The sequence below is a fragment of the Sceloporus occidentalis genome, unplaced genomic scaffold, assembly GCF_023333645.1.
Source record: "Sceloporus occidentalis isolate IW3139 unplaced genomic scaffold, rSceOcc1.0.p SCAF_2, whole genome shotgun sequence".
Lineage (NCBI taxonomy): Eukaryota > Metazoa > Chordata > Lepidosauria > Squamata > Phrynosomatidae > Sceloporus > Sceloporus occidentalis.
In genome coordinates this window covers 250,647,271-250,666,091 of record NW_028316982.1, presented here as the reverse complement: position 1 = coordinate 250,666,091, position 18,821 = coordinate 250,647,271, and the positions used below count along the sequence as shown (strand labels likewise).

Below are 18,821 nucleotides of genomic sequence, written 5' to 3'. Positions count from 1 at the left end.
AACAGCAGCTGACAACAAAGGTACTGAAAAGGTAGATTTATTAAGGAAGGTGGCTTATTGTGAATGTCTTATGCACAGATTATTAAATACCTGGAGTTGCCACCACAGCCCACAATCTATCCCCTCTTCAAACCAGGAGAAATGCAAATAACTTACCATATACACATCCTGGCTGACTCCTAAATACTTTCCATTCCCACAGCCGACATCTGCCACAACAGCCCCACATGGCAAAGCTCTAAGGAATTCAACTACTCGTGGCCAGGGACTGTGCCTGGTGTTGCTGAAATGTAGCGCGATCTCTTCATACACGTCATGGACATATTTTTTCTCGAGCGTTGAGGCTTCTCTTTCACTGTCAGGGAATGAAGGTGCTGTGACTTTACCCTGACTGTCACATACAGAAGGATAAGCTAGGGAAAGGCAGGGGGGGGGGGGATAAGAAATTAGTTATTTGTTTTAAAGGAATGCTGTACTTCGGACAACAGCAGCCTTTTTTGATTACACATACTTAATGGAGAAGACACTGAAAACTGAATTGCCAGTCTTGTATTTTAATTTAAAATTTAAAATCTAACTGGTTCTATAATGAAAGCACCAACTCCTTTGTAAATTATGAAGGAAGTGGTCTTCCTCTTAAACTGAGATATTTGGTAAATATCTATCAGTTTAAATAGGATAATGTAAGAGTCAGATGAGCAATGTCCCAGAGCTGGGTGGCCACAGTGGATCCCTGCCAGAACCCAATAGTGACTGAAGCACTACCAAGTTTGCCCACATTTCTGAAGTTGCTGCCTTAATTTAACAATATGATCCAGAGTTTCTTCCTGTAACACAAGACAGATGCCAGCATACAGGACAGTGTGTCTCCTCCTCTTCTGAAAGCGACAGGATGTAAAGGGAGGGCAAAACATGCTTCGGTTTGGGCACTGTAAATGGTAATGGCAGCAGCATCTACATCAACCAAGGTGCCATGGGAGCAAATTAAAAGAGGGGAGGGATCCCATGCCTGCATGAGGGCCTTGGACTACATATTTACCGTCCTTGCAACAAGAGAAACAGGATGCTATTGTGGATAGAATACTGTTACTGCACTTGGGTTTATATCCCACTGCTGAAAAATATTTTCACTATTTGTCCAACATTCTTTTATTCATGCAAAGCAGTTTTTAGCTGCACCTACAAACTCTCCAAAGATATGGAGATCTTCTTGAGTGGAATCTCAAGAAATACATTGACTTTTTTCTGCCTTCTTGTTTAGATGCCCTGAATCCTAGTGTATATAATTGTCCTCATTAACTATGGTTTAGAATTGTGCATGCATCAATGTTAATCATGGTTAATACAAAGTAAGTTCCCTCATAATCTTGGTTACAAACTTTCTTCAAACTTTGATTTACGAGAGAACCACAATTAGAATTAACCAACACATGTCTAACATTAGTACACATATCTCTCAAGAGAGGGAAGCACCAATGGGGAGGGAATCTGTGCCTCCATGCTGACTATTTTCAAACTATAGTTAGCAGAGGAGCAGTGATATATCTATAGCAGTCCACTGTGTTGCACACCAGAATGCTTCAACTGCAAATGAATGCAGGTGGAGGAAGAAAACTTCTGAGGGGTGTCAATAATGAGCACAGTTTTATGCACTATATAAGACTCCATGGAGTAATACTAAACCACAAGATGTTAATACCTATTTCAAAGGTCTGTACCACATGAAGCAAATCAGATGTAGGATTTTAACAACTTCATGTTGCAACAATTAATCTCTATAGCAAGATGTAGGCCAGACTGTTTGTGTAGAATGCCTACAATAATCCAGTGCTTTCCCTCCAAAGTCTGACTTTAGCTTAAGTGCTCATTCTTTTGCCAAGATAGGTCCTCTGGCTTTATAAGTGCTCTTTAAAAATCACAACGTGAGAAATTTTGCTAATAAAACATACTCTACTCCATTTAATATATATCTGTATCCATAATCAAGATTGATAGAAGCTTTGTTTTAAAAAGAACACAGCAAAGTAGTGAGATGACCCTATAAGGACTTTATCCGAAAGTCCTATTTCCAAAACAATACAAAACAAGGGTGATGAACCATGACCCTTCAGATGTTGGTGAAATCCAGTTTCATATTGCCTCAGCTAATATACCCAACGATCAGGCATGCAGGGACACACAGTTCAACAACTAAAGGGCCACAAGTTCCTCAGCCCTGGTGTTCAAAACTCCAAAATTCACAGTTCAGCATTATCTGTTAGAATCAACAAAAATATCACAAGATTGTGATGAAACAGGGGATGAGACCTAATGCTGAGGAAAAAAACAAAATAATGAAGTGCTGGGGGAAGAGTAGATGTTAAAGCCAATAGGTTTGCAGATCAAGGTCAAGATTGCAGACTGGTTAAATTAGCCTCTGCTCAATTCTTCTGGTTACACCACAGTTTCTTAGACAAAGAATAGTTGGCCCTGATTTTTTTTAAAAAATATAAAATCTATCTGTTGTTCAGATCTGTCTCTAGTTTGATGGACACAATTTTCAGTATGGAACAAGGAGGCTTATCAAGTCCAGATTCTGCTCTGAATCCTTTGGAAGTTGGGAAGTTATTCTCTCTGATTCAGTTTTCCCATCAGCATAGTGGGTATATTTAATTGTCTTCCTCAACAATAAAATGAGTTCATTAATGACAAGCATAATGCCCCTCCATGTGATCCCCACCAACATATGCATAGATCCAAATCTTACCACACTTGCAAGGGCTTTTCCTCACTTTCCTGAAAGTGAAAGATGTCCTCTTTCCTCTTTTGTTTAAAGTTAAATCACTAATGTCAGCAGTGACAGTTCCAACTTTCTGCTCTTCAGACGCTTGAACAATGTCAAACTTCCTGGGAGTGATGCTTTAAAATAAAACAAAAGCCAAGTACAGTATAAGGCTGATTTTGTTGCCTATATTTTTTTGCTTTAAATGTGTTGATGTTGCATTTTTCAGATATGACACATATATTTGATGAAATGTATCTTGAACAAGCAGAGAAATGCTGGAAAAGTGCCTGAATATCTATGGTAAACAGACACACATATACAGACATGAGTGTCTTATTCTCCACATGCTATCTTTTGAATCTTTCATAAAATTATTCCTGCTAATAGCAAACCCAGCCAGGATTGCTGCCAATAAGGATCACCAGGATTGCTGCCAATACAGAACAAGTGAGAAACATGATACAAGTGTCAGCATGCTCAGTGGAAAGGAATACTAAAAAGTGCCCTCCAATCTACAATTTTTTATGTCAGGCGTCGTCTAACATTGGCATAATTCATTTACTGAAATGACTTTTAGTAACAACCAGGGTGACCAAGATGATCAAAAATCTGGAAACCAAGTTTTATGAAGAATGACTTAGGGAGCTGGATATGTTTAGCTTGGAGAAGAGAGGTTTGAGAAATGACATGGTAGCTATCTTTGACTATTGATGGGATATCATGTAGAAAATGGAGCCAGCTTGTTTTCTGTAGCTCCAGAGACTAAGACACAAACTAATGCGTTCAAATTACAAGAAAAGAGATTCCACCCAAACATTGGGAAGAATGTCTTCATTCTAAGAGCTGTTTGACATTGGAATAGATTGCTTCGAAGTGGTGGGCTCTCCTTATTTGAAGCTCTTTAAACAAAGGTTGGGTGGGCATTTTTCAAGAGTACTTTAATTGTGCATGACAGGGGGCCATGGAAATGCATGTTTTGAAGGGCTTTCCCAGTTTGCTGCTAAATTTTGGCATAAAAGTAGTGGGTTGGGGCTTGGTTTAGACTCTGTGTGTGATGCCCAGAAACATGCTGAGAGCCACACAGGAGGGACCATACAGTACTATGCAACATAAAACATTCAGTAAATAAATTCTTTAATTTAATCACTGTAACATCTCCTTCAGAGAGCAGGGGCAGAAAGGTTGGGAAAGCTCTCTATCTGAAAACCACATGAAGCAGCCCAGCAGCTGAGATTCTCAACAAAGGGCACTCTTTCAGGCAACAGTGGCCAACATCTGATGGAGGGAAGATGCTTCATCTTGCCATTGTGAATCAGGTGAGCTCCTCAAGTCGGACCACAATGGGTGACTCTGGGTACCTTCAAAAAATTAGCTTTCACCAACACTAATAGAAGGGTCTTGCATATAATACAACAGGCTTCATTCTAATACTTCTCTGACTTGGGGCAAATGGAGTGCTATCAGAAAACATTCCAACCAATGGAAGAGTACAACAGGGATGCTTCTAGGCTCCTTCCCCTCTTTTGTTTAAAAAGTTCTCTATCATCAACACTGTAAAAGAACTGTATGGCTTGGAATATTTTCCAGTTTCAGTACTAGGTGTAAAGCTTAAAGTTCTTTTACACGCTTATGATATAGCTATGGTGTCCACTACACAAATTAGATGTAGGGGCTATGGAATACATTCACTATGTTCTGTACAGAGCAGCGTACTGAAATTGAGGATATCTTCCACTATTTATTGACCTGCCCAGTGTATAAATCCCCTCAAAAAAATTTCTTCCCTGCATCCTCTGCCCTTTCACAAACAGATCCTCCATGGAACAGCTATGTAGACTGTTAGGAAGCAGCAATATTTTTATTACTATGCAGGTTGCAAAATTTACTTTGGCTGCTAGAAAATGAAAAGCCAAGCACTCAAAACAAAACAAAATTAAATTACCAGGATAAACAGAACAGTCTCTTCCCTTTTAAAGCTTTAATACTTGTGTTTTTATATACAGGGCTTAGTGTACCAAAAGAGAAAGCTTTATTATAAAACTATCTTCTAGTTGTTTAGTTCTGCTAGGTATAGCTGTTGACGGATAAATATAAATGACATACAGTACTAAGTTAATTTTGTATTTTGCATTTTAAAATGTATTTTGTTTTTAGTACATTTATTGCTATGTACTAAATTGTCATGACCCATGGCCACAAACAAAAAAGTTACTATTACATTTACAATATTGGACACTTTGGGCAAAACAGACAGCCATATAGAGGTGGCTTGACGCCGCCCCTTTGAGCACTGGAAAAAAGGCACCCTTTCTATCGGTGCCACGGCTTTTTGACGCTCCTGCGGTGTGCAGCATCTAAAAGCCACGCTGCTGGATTGCCAAAATGGCTGGGTGGCTTCAGGTGGCTTTCTGCTGGCTTGTGGGCATGTATCATGCGTGCAGAAAGCTGACTTTTTTTGCTGGTCTGTTCCGGAACTTTGTCTTTTTTTGGGAGAAAGGTAGCATACATCTGTTAATACTTTAAAAGCAGAACAGTAAACAAAGCCCAGGAGCCACTACTTGTCTAAGACTGCATCCGCACTACAGAAGTAATGCAGGTTGACACCATTTTAACTGCCATGGCTCAATGCTATGGAATTCTGGGAAACTGAGTTTGTTGTTGCACCAGAGCTCTCTGACAGGGAAGGATAAATGTCTCACAAAACTACAATTCACAGAATTCCATAGCATTGAGTCATGGCAGTTAAAGTGGTGTCAAGTCAACCTAGATTATTTCTGCAATGTAGGTGCAGTTTAAGTAAACAGTAAGATCAGCAGGACTTGTAATGCTGCTGGGGCTCTTTCACACTACACAATTGTAATTTCACTTTTAACTGCCAAGGCAACATCCTATAGAATCCTTGGACTTGCAGTTTGAGGATGAGTATTTGTCATTCTCAGGTAGAGAACTCTACAGCCTCATCCAACTACAAACCCCAGGATTCCACTGAATGAAGCCAGGGCAGTTCAAGTAGAACATAGTGCTAAAATTCTGTAGTGTGAAAGGGTCCCAAGAAAGAGGGACAGATTGGCTTCCACTTTGTTCTATACACTGAGCAGACTCTGAAGAGTATCATTTCTGCTTCCATGGAAATAATATGTAAATTCTGTTAGGCGGCACTACCAACACATATTGGCTGGAATTCTATTGTTCAGTCCCAACTAGTGTAATCCCTTTCAGTCAACTGCTAAATAGTGAATCAACATGTTGCTGTTCCTTGTGGCGGTGGCGGCTGCTGCTGCTGCTGAATATCTTCAAGTCAATTTTGACTTGTGGCAACCATAAGGCAACACTATCATGGGTTTTGTTTTGTTTTGTTTTGCAAGATTAGTTCAGTGGGGGTTTGTCTTTGCCCTCATCTGAGGCTGGGATAATTCAAAGACATGGCTGTGTTAATTTGGAACATCAGTGTGCAAAGGGATCTTGGAGCACCTTTGAGATTAAATGAAAGAAAGAAGCATCTGAGGAAGTAGGTTCAAGTGTATGAAAGATCATGCCATCAGCTTCTTTCTTTCAGTTAGTCTTAAAGGTGCTACAAGATCCCTTTGCATACTGCATACTGGAAGACTGCGCCTTGCCCAAGGCCACCCAGTGGGCTTCATAGCTGAGTGGAGGTTTGAACCCTGGTCTCCTGGGGTCCTAGCATAACACTCAAAATCACAACACCATGATGGCTCTGAATCAACTTGTAGGTAAAGCCAACTGATTCTATAGATCTCTTCTAGTTGGACTAACAATAGGATTTAGGCCAATGTATGCATTTTTTCCACTATCTTCTTCTGTTCTAAAAAATTCTCCCAGGTGTCCTCCACAAAGAGAGGAGCCTGATTGGGGGCTGAGATCATGACTCTCTAGTCTGTCACTCACTGACTTCTCTGGAGTCTTTCTCAAATCAAAATCCAAGTTGTGCAGAATATGCATGGCTTCTTTGGAAGTCTAACAGCACCTCAGGAAGCTAAGTGTGGCATTTTAACCTGTACATATTTTGTGTCCTCAGCATCTGTCTCATTTTGTTTAATGGGCAGATCTATAAAATCACAAGAAGGCAGTAAAAACAAATTAGTGCTAAAGGAAGGATCACTCTTTGGAGAGGTTATTTATTTGAGTGTATAATTTGAAGAATCCTCCAAACAACATGGCTGTAGTTATGCTTTCTGTCATATTTAGGGAACCATAGTACAAAAAGGAACCACCATACTGTTGTGGTTTGAGTATTGGACTAAGACTCTGAAAACCAAGGTTCAAGTCAAACTCTTTCAATTCCTGAGAAAGGCAAAGGAATCCCTCCTCTGAACAAGGAGGGTTTTACCAAGAAAACCACATGATGGGTTTGACTTAGAGTCATGATAAGTCAGAAACAACTTCAAGGCACACAACGAAGTTCAAGTCACATCTCCAAACTCTGAAAAGAAAGCAACAAAATGGTGCTATTTCCACAAATATCCATTTACTGATGGACGGGGCAGAGGACAATAAAGAGTGACTTTGAACTCAGCACTGGTTCAGTCTCCTCTTCTCAGAGAAATCATGTAGAACTCCAGTTTTTTATCTTTGTCTTGAAATTCAGCTACATTAATGCAGAATTTGTCTGTGGGGGGGAAAAGATTGCTCTCCACTGGTCTAGCCTGCACTGAAAGCACCACAGAATTGCTGAGTTCAAAGTCAGCATGCGACTCCCAGCAAGACAAGCATTCAGTCTGTTATTGACTTCTACCATTTACCCCTACAAGAAAGATGGCAAATAATATTTCTCACTAACTTAGAGCACAGAATAGCTTAAAAAAACACCTACAGCTTCACAATCTGTACATTATCTCAAGCATCCAGTGTAATTTCTAAAGCTTATTGGCACTTGAAAGCAGAGATGAACCTTTTTCAGCCTGGGAAGCCATATTCCAACCTGTAAAGCCATGGGTGGGTCTAAGGTCACAGGACAAAAGCAGAGTGGACAAGGCCAGATGTAATTCTTATCAACTTTGCACATTTTTTCAACCAAGCAAGCAAAGGACAATTCAATTCTATGCACATCTAACCAGTGCAACAGCTTCCTAGATTGAAAAGCACAGCTTGGGGCCATGCAACAGCTTCATGGGCTAGAAACCAAAGCTCAGCTCCACAAAACAGCGTTGCAGGTTGCAAACCAGACCTCAGTGGCATGCAACATTTTCTTGGGCTTTTTACATAGTCTCTTCTAGATAACACTAGAAGAAACTTGAAGGTTATATAGAGAATATCCACAATCTGTATCTAATCCCCAGACCAGAAGTTCTCCATCCCTGTCCCAAAGTCTTCGCCACCCTTCAAAACCTCTGATATTACCCATTCTTGCTGTCCACTGAGATTCACTACATTGTGGTGGTTAGAGCATTAGACTAAGATGAAGGAGACTAAAATTTAAATTCCACTCACCCACTAATATCAGATGGTCAACTCATTATTCTTAGTATTACTATCCCTAGGATTGCTGTGAATATAGAATAGTGGGGGAGAACCATGTGTTGGTACCTTAGATCCTTGGAAGAAAGCTGAGATCCGTATGCCATAAGCAAATAAACAGTGTCTGGAACTTCTCAGATCACTCATGTAGTGTCACTGCCCTCCTTCTGTCTTCCTCCAAATCCATCTTTTCCATGAAAATTTTGGCTCAGTGCTTTAGTGTTCCCTTCTAGAGAAATTAAGCCCAGTATGTATGGCTCTTGCCAAATCCTTCCTTTTGCTTCTGTCTTTCTTGGCCTTCTCTCTCTCCAACTGTTGTTGTGTGCCTTCAAGTTGTTTCTAAGACAAGCCTGTCACAGGGTTTTCTTGGCAAGATTTGTTCAGAGTGGGTTTTACCAATGCCTCTCTCTGAGGCAGAGAAAGTGTGACTTGCCTAAGGTCACCCAGTTGGTTTCGATGGCCAAGCAGGGATTCAAAGCCTGGTCCTCAGAATCATTGTCTAATGCTCAACCACTACGCCATGCTGGCTCTACATACACTGTCAAAATTCAGACTGTAAGCTCCTCTAAATAGCAGTATGCCTTTTATATACAAATGATCATGTACACAAATGGCATCTCCCCGTAAACATATCGAAATGGTAAAACGGTTGTGCTTCCTGGTAGCTGATTTTTTTAAAAAAGCAAAGACTGTCATCAACATATCCCACCATTTGTATGTGTTGCTTCAATATAATTAACTTTCGAATCTCAACACCTACCCATGAGTCCAAAGGTATCGAGATTCTCCAGACATCACAAGCAAACTGCGTTGAGGGAGCATAACTGCTGCTGCACATCCATCAGGATGCTTAAAATCCATAACAATCTGCAAAAAGCAGTAAAATTATCCATTATTTCTTGCAAGTAATTATATGCATTTTTCAGGCTGAGTAATTTAGCATTTGGATCCTATGTATTCTTGTACGTGAATTTGTGTGTGTATAAACATAAAAAGCTTCCTTCTTGTGTGGCACTCAAATGCTTAGATGTTTGTCAAGGGGTTCAGACAAATTTGTGGAGTATAAAGCTATCAGTACTTCCAATCATGATGGCATATGTGGTACATCCACATCAAAGGCAATATGTTGCTCAATACTAACTAAAGGGAAATATGGGAAGGGGGCTATGGCAATCAAGTCCTGCTACTGGCATCCTACATGACAAGGTTCTTCTTATGTTCACCTTGAATACCACTGGGTAGGAATGCAGAAATCAATAATGTAGCTTGTCAAGGCTCTCAGTTTCCACCTTTCAGGTTTGTACCACACTGAGAGGTTTCTCACCCCGCTTCCCCCCCACGGCAATGCACACATATTTTCTTACCTATTTTTCAAAAACTGCATATTTTTGTGCATACAGTAGGTCCTTGGTATCCACTGGGATTTGGATCTAGGATCCCCCATGAACATAAAAACCTGTGTCTGTTCAAGTCCCATTATATACAATTGTGTAGTAAAATGTACCTTATAAAAGTGGCAAAATCAAGGTTGGTTGGGGGGGGGGGGGGGAGGTAGAATATTTTCAATTGATGGATGGTGAAATCTATGGATCCAGAATTAGTGGATAAGGAGGGCTGGCTGTATTTGATAATGTGCACGTATTCTCCAATTAATTAAAGTGTTGTTGTTGTGGAATCGAACCCTGGTCTCCAGAGTCTAATGCTCAAACCTCATAGAATCATAGAATCATAGAATAATAGAGTTGGAAGAGACCGCAAGGGCCATCCAGTCCAACCTCCTGTCATGCAGGAATCCAAATCAAATCATCTCCGACAGATGGCCATCTAGCCTCTGTTTAAAGACCTCCAAGGAAGGAGACTCCACTACACTCCGAGGGAGTTTGTTCCACTGTCGGACAACCCTTAGGCAGGAAGTTCCTCCTAATGTTGAGGTGGAATCTCTTTTCTTGTAGCTTGCATCCATTGCTCCGGGTCCTAGTCTCTGGAGCAAGTGAAAACAAGTCAGCTCCCTCCTCAGTATGGCATCCCTTCAAGTATTTAAACAGAGCTATCATATCACCTCTTAACCTTCTCTTCTCCAGGCTAAACATCCCCAGCTCCTTACGTCGTTCCTCACAGGACATGCTTTCTAGACCTTTCACCATTTTACTTGCCCTCCTTTGGACACGTTCCAGTTTTTCAACATCCTTTTTGAATTGTGGCGCCCAGAACTGGACACAATATTCCAGGTGGGGCCTGACCAAAGCAGAATAGAGTGGCACTATTACTTCCCTTGATCTAGATATGATACTCTTACTGATGCAGCCTAAAATTGCATTGGCCTTGTTAGATGCCGCATCACACTGTTCACTCATGTTCAGCTTGTGGTCTACTTGGACTCCCAGATCCCTTTCACATATAGTCTTGTTCAGCCATGTGTCTCCCATCCTATATCTGTGCATTTTATTTTTCCTCCCTAAGTGCAGTACCTTGCATTTCTCCCAGTTGAAGTTCATTTTGTTAACTGTGGCCCAACTTTCTAGTTTATTCAGGTCATCTTGAATGTTGATCCTGTCCTCTGGAGTGTTAGCTACTCCTCCTAATTTGGTGTCATCTGCAAATTTGATAAGAATGCTTCCAATTCTGTCATCCAAGTCGTTGATAAAGATGTTGAATAGCACTGGGCCCAAGACAGAACCCTGTGGGACCCCACTGGTCACTTCTCTCCAGGATGAAAAGGAGCCATTGTTCAGCACCCTTTGCGTTCGGTTCGGTCAGTCAACCAATTACAAATCCATGTAACAGTTGCCTTGTCTATCCCACATTTTATAAGCTTGTTAACAAGAATGTCATGGGAAACTTTGTCAAAAGCCTTACTGAAATCAAGATATACGATATCCACAGCATTCCCTTCATCTACCAAGCTGGTAATTTTATCAAAGAAAGAGATCAGATTTGTCTGGCATGACTTCTTTCTCTGAAACCCGTGTTGACTTTTTGTGATTATGGCATTGCCTTCTAGATGTTCACAGACTCTCTTTTTAATGATCTGCTCTAGAATCTTTCCTGGTATCGATGTCAGACTAACTGGACGATAATTGTTTGGATCCTCTTTTTTCCCCTTTTTGAAGATGGAGACGTTTGCCCTCCTCCAGTCTGCTGGGTCTTCTCCTGTTCTCCAGGAGTTCTCAAAGATCATTGCCAATGGCTCCGATATTACTCCTGCCAGTTCTTTTAATACCCTTGGATGTAGTTCATCTGGTCCTGGAGATTTATATTCGTTTAGATTAACAAGGTATTCTGTACTATCTCCTTACTTATTCTGTACTGAAATTCCCCTATTCTGTCCTCTGCTCCATTATCCTCAGGTTGAGCACCCTTTGCCTTTTCTGAGAAGACTATGCTATGCTATACTATACTATGCTATACTATGCTGTCTCTCAGCTAAAGCATACTTATGCATATGTTCTCAAAAGTGCACATTTTGCAACAGATTTTTTTATCCGTGGACATTTTCCAAACTTTTGCTTCCCTTGGATGAATTGCAAAGGAGGCTTGCAAATTGTGTTTGTCTCTGTATCTGTTTCCAAGTGGGCAAATCTCAACACTAGGAGATAGGAAAATCTATCTATTTCATTTTGTTCTGCACTCAGTGTTTTTTCAACTTCAAGTTGTTTCTGTCCTATCATGAACTTTGTAAATTGGTGAATGAAAATCAAATTCTCCCTCATTTGCACTGACCAAATTCAGTAGGTACATGTATTCATCACACTGAGAAGTATATCTTGCACCTGTCTGCCATATCAGTTTTAAAGATAAAGAGCCTCACAGAAAAAGAGATGGCAAACCTAATTCAGCACTAACATGGCTGAAATGCACAAGGACTAAAACATATTTAATTTTTATTTTTATTTGTTGATTGGATTTATATCCCGCCTTTCTCCCAAAATGGGATTCGAGGTGGCTAGACATATCATTGTTGTTGCATGTGTTGAAATCATTTCCGACTTATGGTGATCCTAAGAAGAACCTATCATCAATTTTCTTAGCAAGATTTGTTCAGAGGAGGCTTGCCATTGCCATCCCAAGGCTGAGAATATGATTTGCCCAAGGTCACCCAGTGGGTTTCATGGTCGAGCCAGGAATCGAACCCTGGTCTCCTAGAATCCTAGTCTAACATTCAAACCACTATGCCACATTGTCTCTCGTGACTTTTGAAAACCTTAAAATAGATTAACCTTAACACAGACTAAGATAGCTTTCTCCCACATTAAAAATATTTATATCTCATGTTATTTCTATCCTAGATATGAAGAAATGTGAGAATGCTTGTAAGTTGTGATAAAAATCAAACTGAAATAAATTCCTACCCATCCCTATTCTTTAAGGAGTCCAGGGAACATAATAGCATAGCATTGCCCCCTTCTGTTTTTTCTCTGAAGTGGTAACACAACTTTAACCACTTTTGGATTCTTGGATGATAGTTCTCACTAATACCATCCATTCCTTTTGGGGAAAACAAAAGTCAGGAGGAAGCTTGAAAGGGGCAGTATAGCTGTCAGTATTATAAATATTATACATGAGATTGCCCAACTGGAGTCTGAAGTAAAACCAGGTTATCAGACATCAAGGGTATCTTAAAGATAATGGAAATCCAGATATACATGTGTTGCAGAAGCATGGGATATAATAACAGAAATTGTTGCAACGCTGCAAGTGAAATGTAAGAATGGGTCTCTCTCTCTCTGTCTGTCTGTGTGTGTGTGTGTGTGTGTGTGTGTGTGTGTGTGTGTGTGTGTGTGTGTTCATGTTCTGACTTGTGGCAACCCTAAAGCCAACCTGTCATGGGGTTTTCTTGGCAGGATTTGTTCAGAGGAGGTTTGCTGAGAGCATGTTACTTGCTCAAGGTCACCCAGTGAGTTTTATAGCTGAGCTGGGAATTAAACCTTGATCTCCATAATCCAATGTTCAAATCACTAAACCATGCTGGCTCGGTCTCTCTCCTTTTGGACTATGCCTTTCAAAATCCCTCACCTAACTGGCTAAGGGGATGCCTAGCATTTAGTCCAAAAATATTTTTTCCACATTCTGGATGCTACAGTAATCTCCTCTTCTTGTTAAGGGGGTCAAAACAGGCCATCTGACACATAATAGTTCTGGCTTCTAAAGTCTCATCTCAGCTTCTCACCATATTGTATTTGCCACTTGAGGCAAATGCCTCACCTAGCCAAATGGCAGGGCCAGTCCTGACTTTTCCTGCTCTTACTTCCCCTAGGCATGAATCCAACTGAGAAGTGGAGATTCAGAAAATCTATCTGAGAACCAACGTTCACCACACACTACCTGTGTCCAAACATGGTAAAATATTTGTTTTCCCCTCCTCTGACAGTATCATAAAGGGAAGTAATTTCTATCATGCTGTCTATCTCACTAATCGTCACTGTCATCAAATCATGCCGTGACTTTGAAGAACTGTCCACTACCAACACTTATGGGTGAAGGTCAATAACACTGTTATGCCTCTCTTATGGTCTTTATTCTAGCAGGTCATGCCAAGTTGCTACTTCTTTGTCTCACTTCCTCCCATGCCCACCAACACAAAAGGAAAGAAAGAAGCACATTAAGTCTTCTGATCTTCCTTTTTAATGCACTAAAGAGCGGTAATCAATAACGCTACTTCTGCCACTGCCAAATCAATCTGTCTCAGGACAGTTTCCTCCATGGGAACTATTTCCAATTACTATTTTCCTTCTTACCCATTTTCTTTATTCTCAGAGGTGGCAAAGTCAATAAAGATCAAATTTCCAGCTTGGCCATGCTACATCAGTGGGGATTGCAATCAATGTTAAATAAATAAAAGTGTAGGGTGGCAGGCTGGGCAGGCTGGATGCTTTGATTTCATGCAATCCTTTACGGTCTTTCTTTAACTGTTAGGGGAAGGGGAGAAATCACACATCTTCACACTCATCTCCTTCCCTTGAAGGGTGAGAGAGAGACGTGTGAAGCTAATAATACCCTTCTATAAAGTAAACATGACGCTGGAGCCAACACTCATGACGAGGGATTATGTGATGGAACTTTCAAAGAAGCCTAGACAACAAAGCAGGCACCTGCATTTAAACACTGCTCCCGTTGCATAAGACACAAGCCAAATAATGTAAAAGAAGGGTGAAGGGGGGGGGGGGGGGATTATAAAAAAACAAAGATAGAAGAAAAGGGCATTTCTTCTAGATAGGAAAGTTCTTCATGGTTGTTTGCTGGGAGGTGAAGTTACCATGATTCAGGTGAATGATTGTCAAAATGCAATATAATGTGATTCATTGTTTAACAGTGTCAATGGTTTCTGTAACAGAATGGCATGAAGGATATAATGTTGATTTTTTTTAAAGGTACAAAAATCTTCCAAAGTGAAGCTTTTAATTGATCAAATTCCAAAAGTGCAGGTGTATACAGACATAAAACGCATCAGAGGCATTATCAGACAGAATTCAAAAGCTAACAAACTACAATAACAGAGATTGTACAAAGGCAAGATATAATTAATCTATTTGACTATCAACTCTTCAAGCACTGGAAAAAACTGCAACTCTACATCAAGGCTGGGTTATTGTGGTCCTGCAGATGGATTTCGTGTACCACTACCACCAACCCTAGCCAACATAGCCAGTGGTGAGGGATGATGAGTTATAGGCCAAAACCTGAGGGCCACAGTTGCCCATACCTGATTATATACATCTGTATATTTCCGTCATTATACACATAGTCTTTGTTTTTTAAAAAATAAAAAGAACTGGTCAGTAAAGGAGAAAATGTTTGGCAACAATTTTTTTAAAAAATTAAATATTTTTATTTTGGAGATAACTTAGAATCATAGAATCGGAAGAGACCACAATGTCCATCCAGTCCAACCTCCTATCATGCAGGAACTCACAATCAAAGCACCCCTGACTTTTCACATGTCTTATCAGAAGAAATTTGTGAATGTTCATTACATCCCTAGAAGTGTGTTCAATTCAGAGCTTGGAAAAATTACTTTAAAAAAATACATCTGCCATAATCCCCCAGTTAGCATGGTTATTGGTCATGGTGGATAGGGATTCTGGGAGATATACTATACTCTTTTTTTTAAAAAAAAAAAAAAGCTTTCAGAATCAGTTATCATCCCAGGTAATCAATTATCATCCCAGTTACCATACACCAGGTAATACACCAATATCCAAATTACTCAACAGGCTGCCAATTAGTTTCCCAGAAAAGTACTAAGTGTTGGCTGTTGCCTTTAAAGCCCTACATGGTGTGGGTCCAGTTATCTAATGAAATCACCTCCTTCCATATAATCCACCCTGTATTCTCGTCCTCTGGGGGGACATTTACTCCAGTTTGCCTGGACTAGGTTGATAACTGTCATCCAGGGGACATTTTCTTCAGCCACCTCTAAACTTTGGAATGACCTGCCAGAAGAGATCTGACAGCTAAATATAATGTCTGAATGTAAAACAGTATTTAAAGACTAGTCTCTTCTGGCAGGCCTATCTAGATGATTTTTAAATTATGAATGTTAAATTATGAACTTTAAAGTAAAGTCTGATTGCTTTAATATGAATTCGTCTCATATGTTCTTATAATCTGATATCATTTGTTTTTAACTGATGTTATGTGTTGTATTTTAATCATTTGCTGTTGCTCAATCCATACAGAGAGGTGGGTAAGAAAATAATAATAATAATAATAATAATAATAATAATAATAATAATCTGTGATACGAAATCTTTGTCTTTTCCAGGCATAATTCCATTGCTTCTCATTGGATTAGAGAGGATCTAATTTAGAAGGATTCTCCAAATGCAGAACTGAGAAACATCACTTATTTTTCAATGTATGACCTGCCATTTTATTACTTGTAGGAAATATCCATAATTCTTCAGGTGATAAACTGCCTCTGCTTCTCTTCTCTGGCTATTTGTTTATTTGGAATTACAATCTATGCCTGCCATAAGCTCCAAAGTATTTGTGACTGCATGCCTGCTGTCAAGAATTTTCGACTTCTGAGGTGGCGAGTTTAATGGTTTTCGTTGCTTCTTGATCTTTCATGCTGACTGGTGTAAGCAAAAACTTAATTCCTCCAGGAAAAGTAATGCAGGGCTCAGGTACCTTTTGTGATTACAAAGCCGGTGATTTAGTCAGGCTTCCCACATTGCCTGTTTTATTAAAACACACCAACTACCCAAGCTCAGCATCTTTAAAAACACTCCCACACTTTGCTCATTCATTCCCTCCCTATGAACAAGAAATATTTACTGCTGCTTAGCCTTTGTTTTGATTATGTCTTTTGGAGGCTCTAGCAATACTGGAACATATCTTGAACTCAATAATTTCAGCTCTGATATGAGCAAACACAGTGGGCCTCTGACTTGACCTGATCCTGCAAACATATCAAAACATAGCAACTGCTTCTTGGATCAGAAAGTGGACCGTCTAATCTGGTATTCTGAATGTCAGCTAGCCAGCTATATCTTGAGGGCATAACATTTATGTCCTCCTCCTGTGGTTTTCTACTATTCAGTAGCAATGTACAGAAAGGGTCTATTTGGCTACAACTGTGCAAAGGCACTTGTAAGCTTCATCTTCCATGGATTCATCAAAACCAGAAGTGGGGAACTTCTGGTTTGGGGGCCAAATCTGATATTCCCCTGATGGCCATGACCCAGTTTACATAACTATGGACTTCCTGCTTTTCTAAGGATTTTTTCTCATAATAAAAAGTTGAAATATTTATCCTAAGGCTAAGTAACAGTTATTAGCGGCAAAGGCTCTATGTTGAAATATGCTAACATTTTTTGATCCTACATGTTTGCCTTTGCCCCCCCCCCCACCAAATGGGGTCCCCAAGATCTTCTATAAACTGAATTTATTCTTCAAGTCAAAAGACATTACCCACCACTGAGGAATACTAAACCATCCTGCTGCAACTAACTGACCTTCATTTCTTATTATCCAACATGGCTACATCTGAAGGGCTACATCTGAACTACATCTATACAAAGCCGCTATGTTGACTTACAGGAGAGAAAAGTCTGATTAAACTCATTGGGGCTTACTTCTGAATTTATTGGTGCTGTTATGTGACTTCAAGTCAACTCCGGATTTTATTGGCAAGATTTATGCAGAGAACATTTACCACTGCCTTCTTTTCAAGCTGAAAGTGCAACTTGCCCAAAGTCAGTTGGTGGATTTCCATGGCCAAGAGGAGATTCAAATCCTGGACTCCCAGAGTTCTAGTTCAATACTCAAAGCATTATACCACCCTGGCTCCCATGCCTACTACTGAATAGACATATATAAGTGACATGTACTGGCTAACCTCTGTTCAGAAAAATAAGCTCCAGCAGTTCAAAAACCATCATTCAGAAAACTAAAGTTGTTCAAAGCATAACGATATTGTCAAAACTGGGGCAATTTCAGTTACAAAGTATACTAAAAGTACATAGCAATTCAAATGTATACCACGCATTCCTATTCCCAAGACAACCCCTCCTTTCTTCTCTGTACCAAGCATTCCCAGCAAATTGACTTGGACAGTTCAAAGGGCATTCTTCCTTCCCTCACATGTGTTTCTTACCCAGCTTTAGGAAAGACAAACCATCTGTCCAGCATCACCATTAGTATAGCATAACCCATCATCCAATATTATACAGCATATATGAGATATATGACTAATAAGAACAGCAGTACCTAATATCCTGAAAATAATATTGCAATATTAATCTTAACTCATAGAGAAGATGACCCAAGCCTTGACCAGACCAATTGCCCTGCTCTAAACCATCTCAGGCCTAGAAAAGGAAAAAAAGGTAGGCATTTTATTTCTCTCCTGTCCCATCCCATGTTATCATTGTGTATACTGGTCTGCTCAGAATTTCCTGTCTTCCTGACAAGAATATATATCAGGAGAACACATCACCAGACTCCTGTAGCTGACAAAAACTAATGAACAATCTCACAGCCCCCTGCTGATGTACTGGAGACTAATTTCACCAAATACTGAAAAATAATGCAGTTCTGCACAACTAGCAGAAGGAAAACAAGGACTCACATTCAACTTTATTCAGTATGCTTTTCCTCTGCAGAATCTCAAAGGGGAGTGGGGTGAGGGGATACAGCATGAAATCCTAACTGCAAAAAGTGACAAAAGAAAAGGAACAAATAACAACCAAACACTATACTAAAACAACAATCAGCCATAAAACACGACTTAAAGAGTGCTATCTCCACGATTAGTACAACAAATCCTGGAGATGGCCACTCTTTGGGTGGTGTTTTATTGGATAACTGTTGTCTTAGTACGGTGTTTTGTTGTACCACTGCTTCCAAATATTGCTATATGAATGCACTCCTCCTTTCTCCTAAAAACACCACGTTTTACCATCCTTGCAGCATTAACCCAGCCAGACATCCTCTCCTCTTGCCCGTGCAAGCTAAGAAATAGTTTAGCAATTGAGCCCATTCTTTACACAGAGGTTGTCCCAAATTCAACAGCCTTCATATTCAGGTATGACACAAAAGTACTCCTGCCCAGTGGTGTAGTAGTGTCCACACACATAGT

General features: G+C 40.0%; 1 protein-coding gene across 3 annotated transcripts in view; it reads right to left on the bottom strand.

Moving 5' to 3' along the window:
* ALKBH8 (alkB homolog 8, tRNA methyltransferase) overlaps positions 1-18,821 on the bottom strand; it is a 90,811-nt gene that overhangs the window by 32,076 nt on the left and 39,914 nt on the right. For all 3 annotated transcript variants that reach the window (XM_089508236.1, XM_089508237.1, XM_089508238.1), the window contains 3 exons: positions 9,000-9,106; positions 2,747-2,898; positions 157-413 (listed from right to left, as the gene is read on the bottom strand). In XM_089508236.1, coding sequence (XP_089364362.1) covers positions 157-413; positions 2,747-2,898; positions 9,000-9,106 — 516 coding nt within the window. The remainder of the gene's footprint in view (positions 1-156; positions 414-2,746; positions 2,899-8,999; positions 9,107-18,821) is intronic.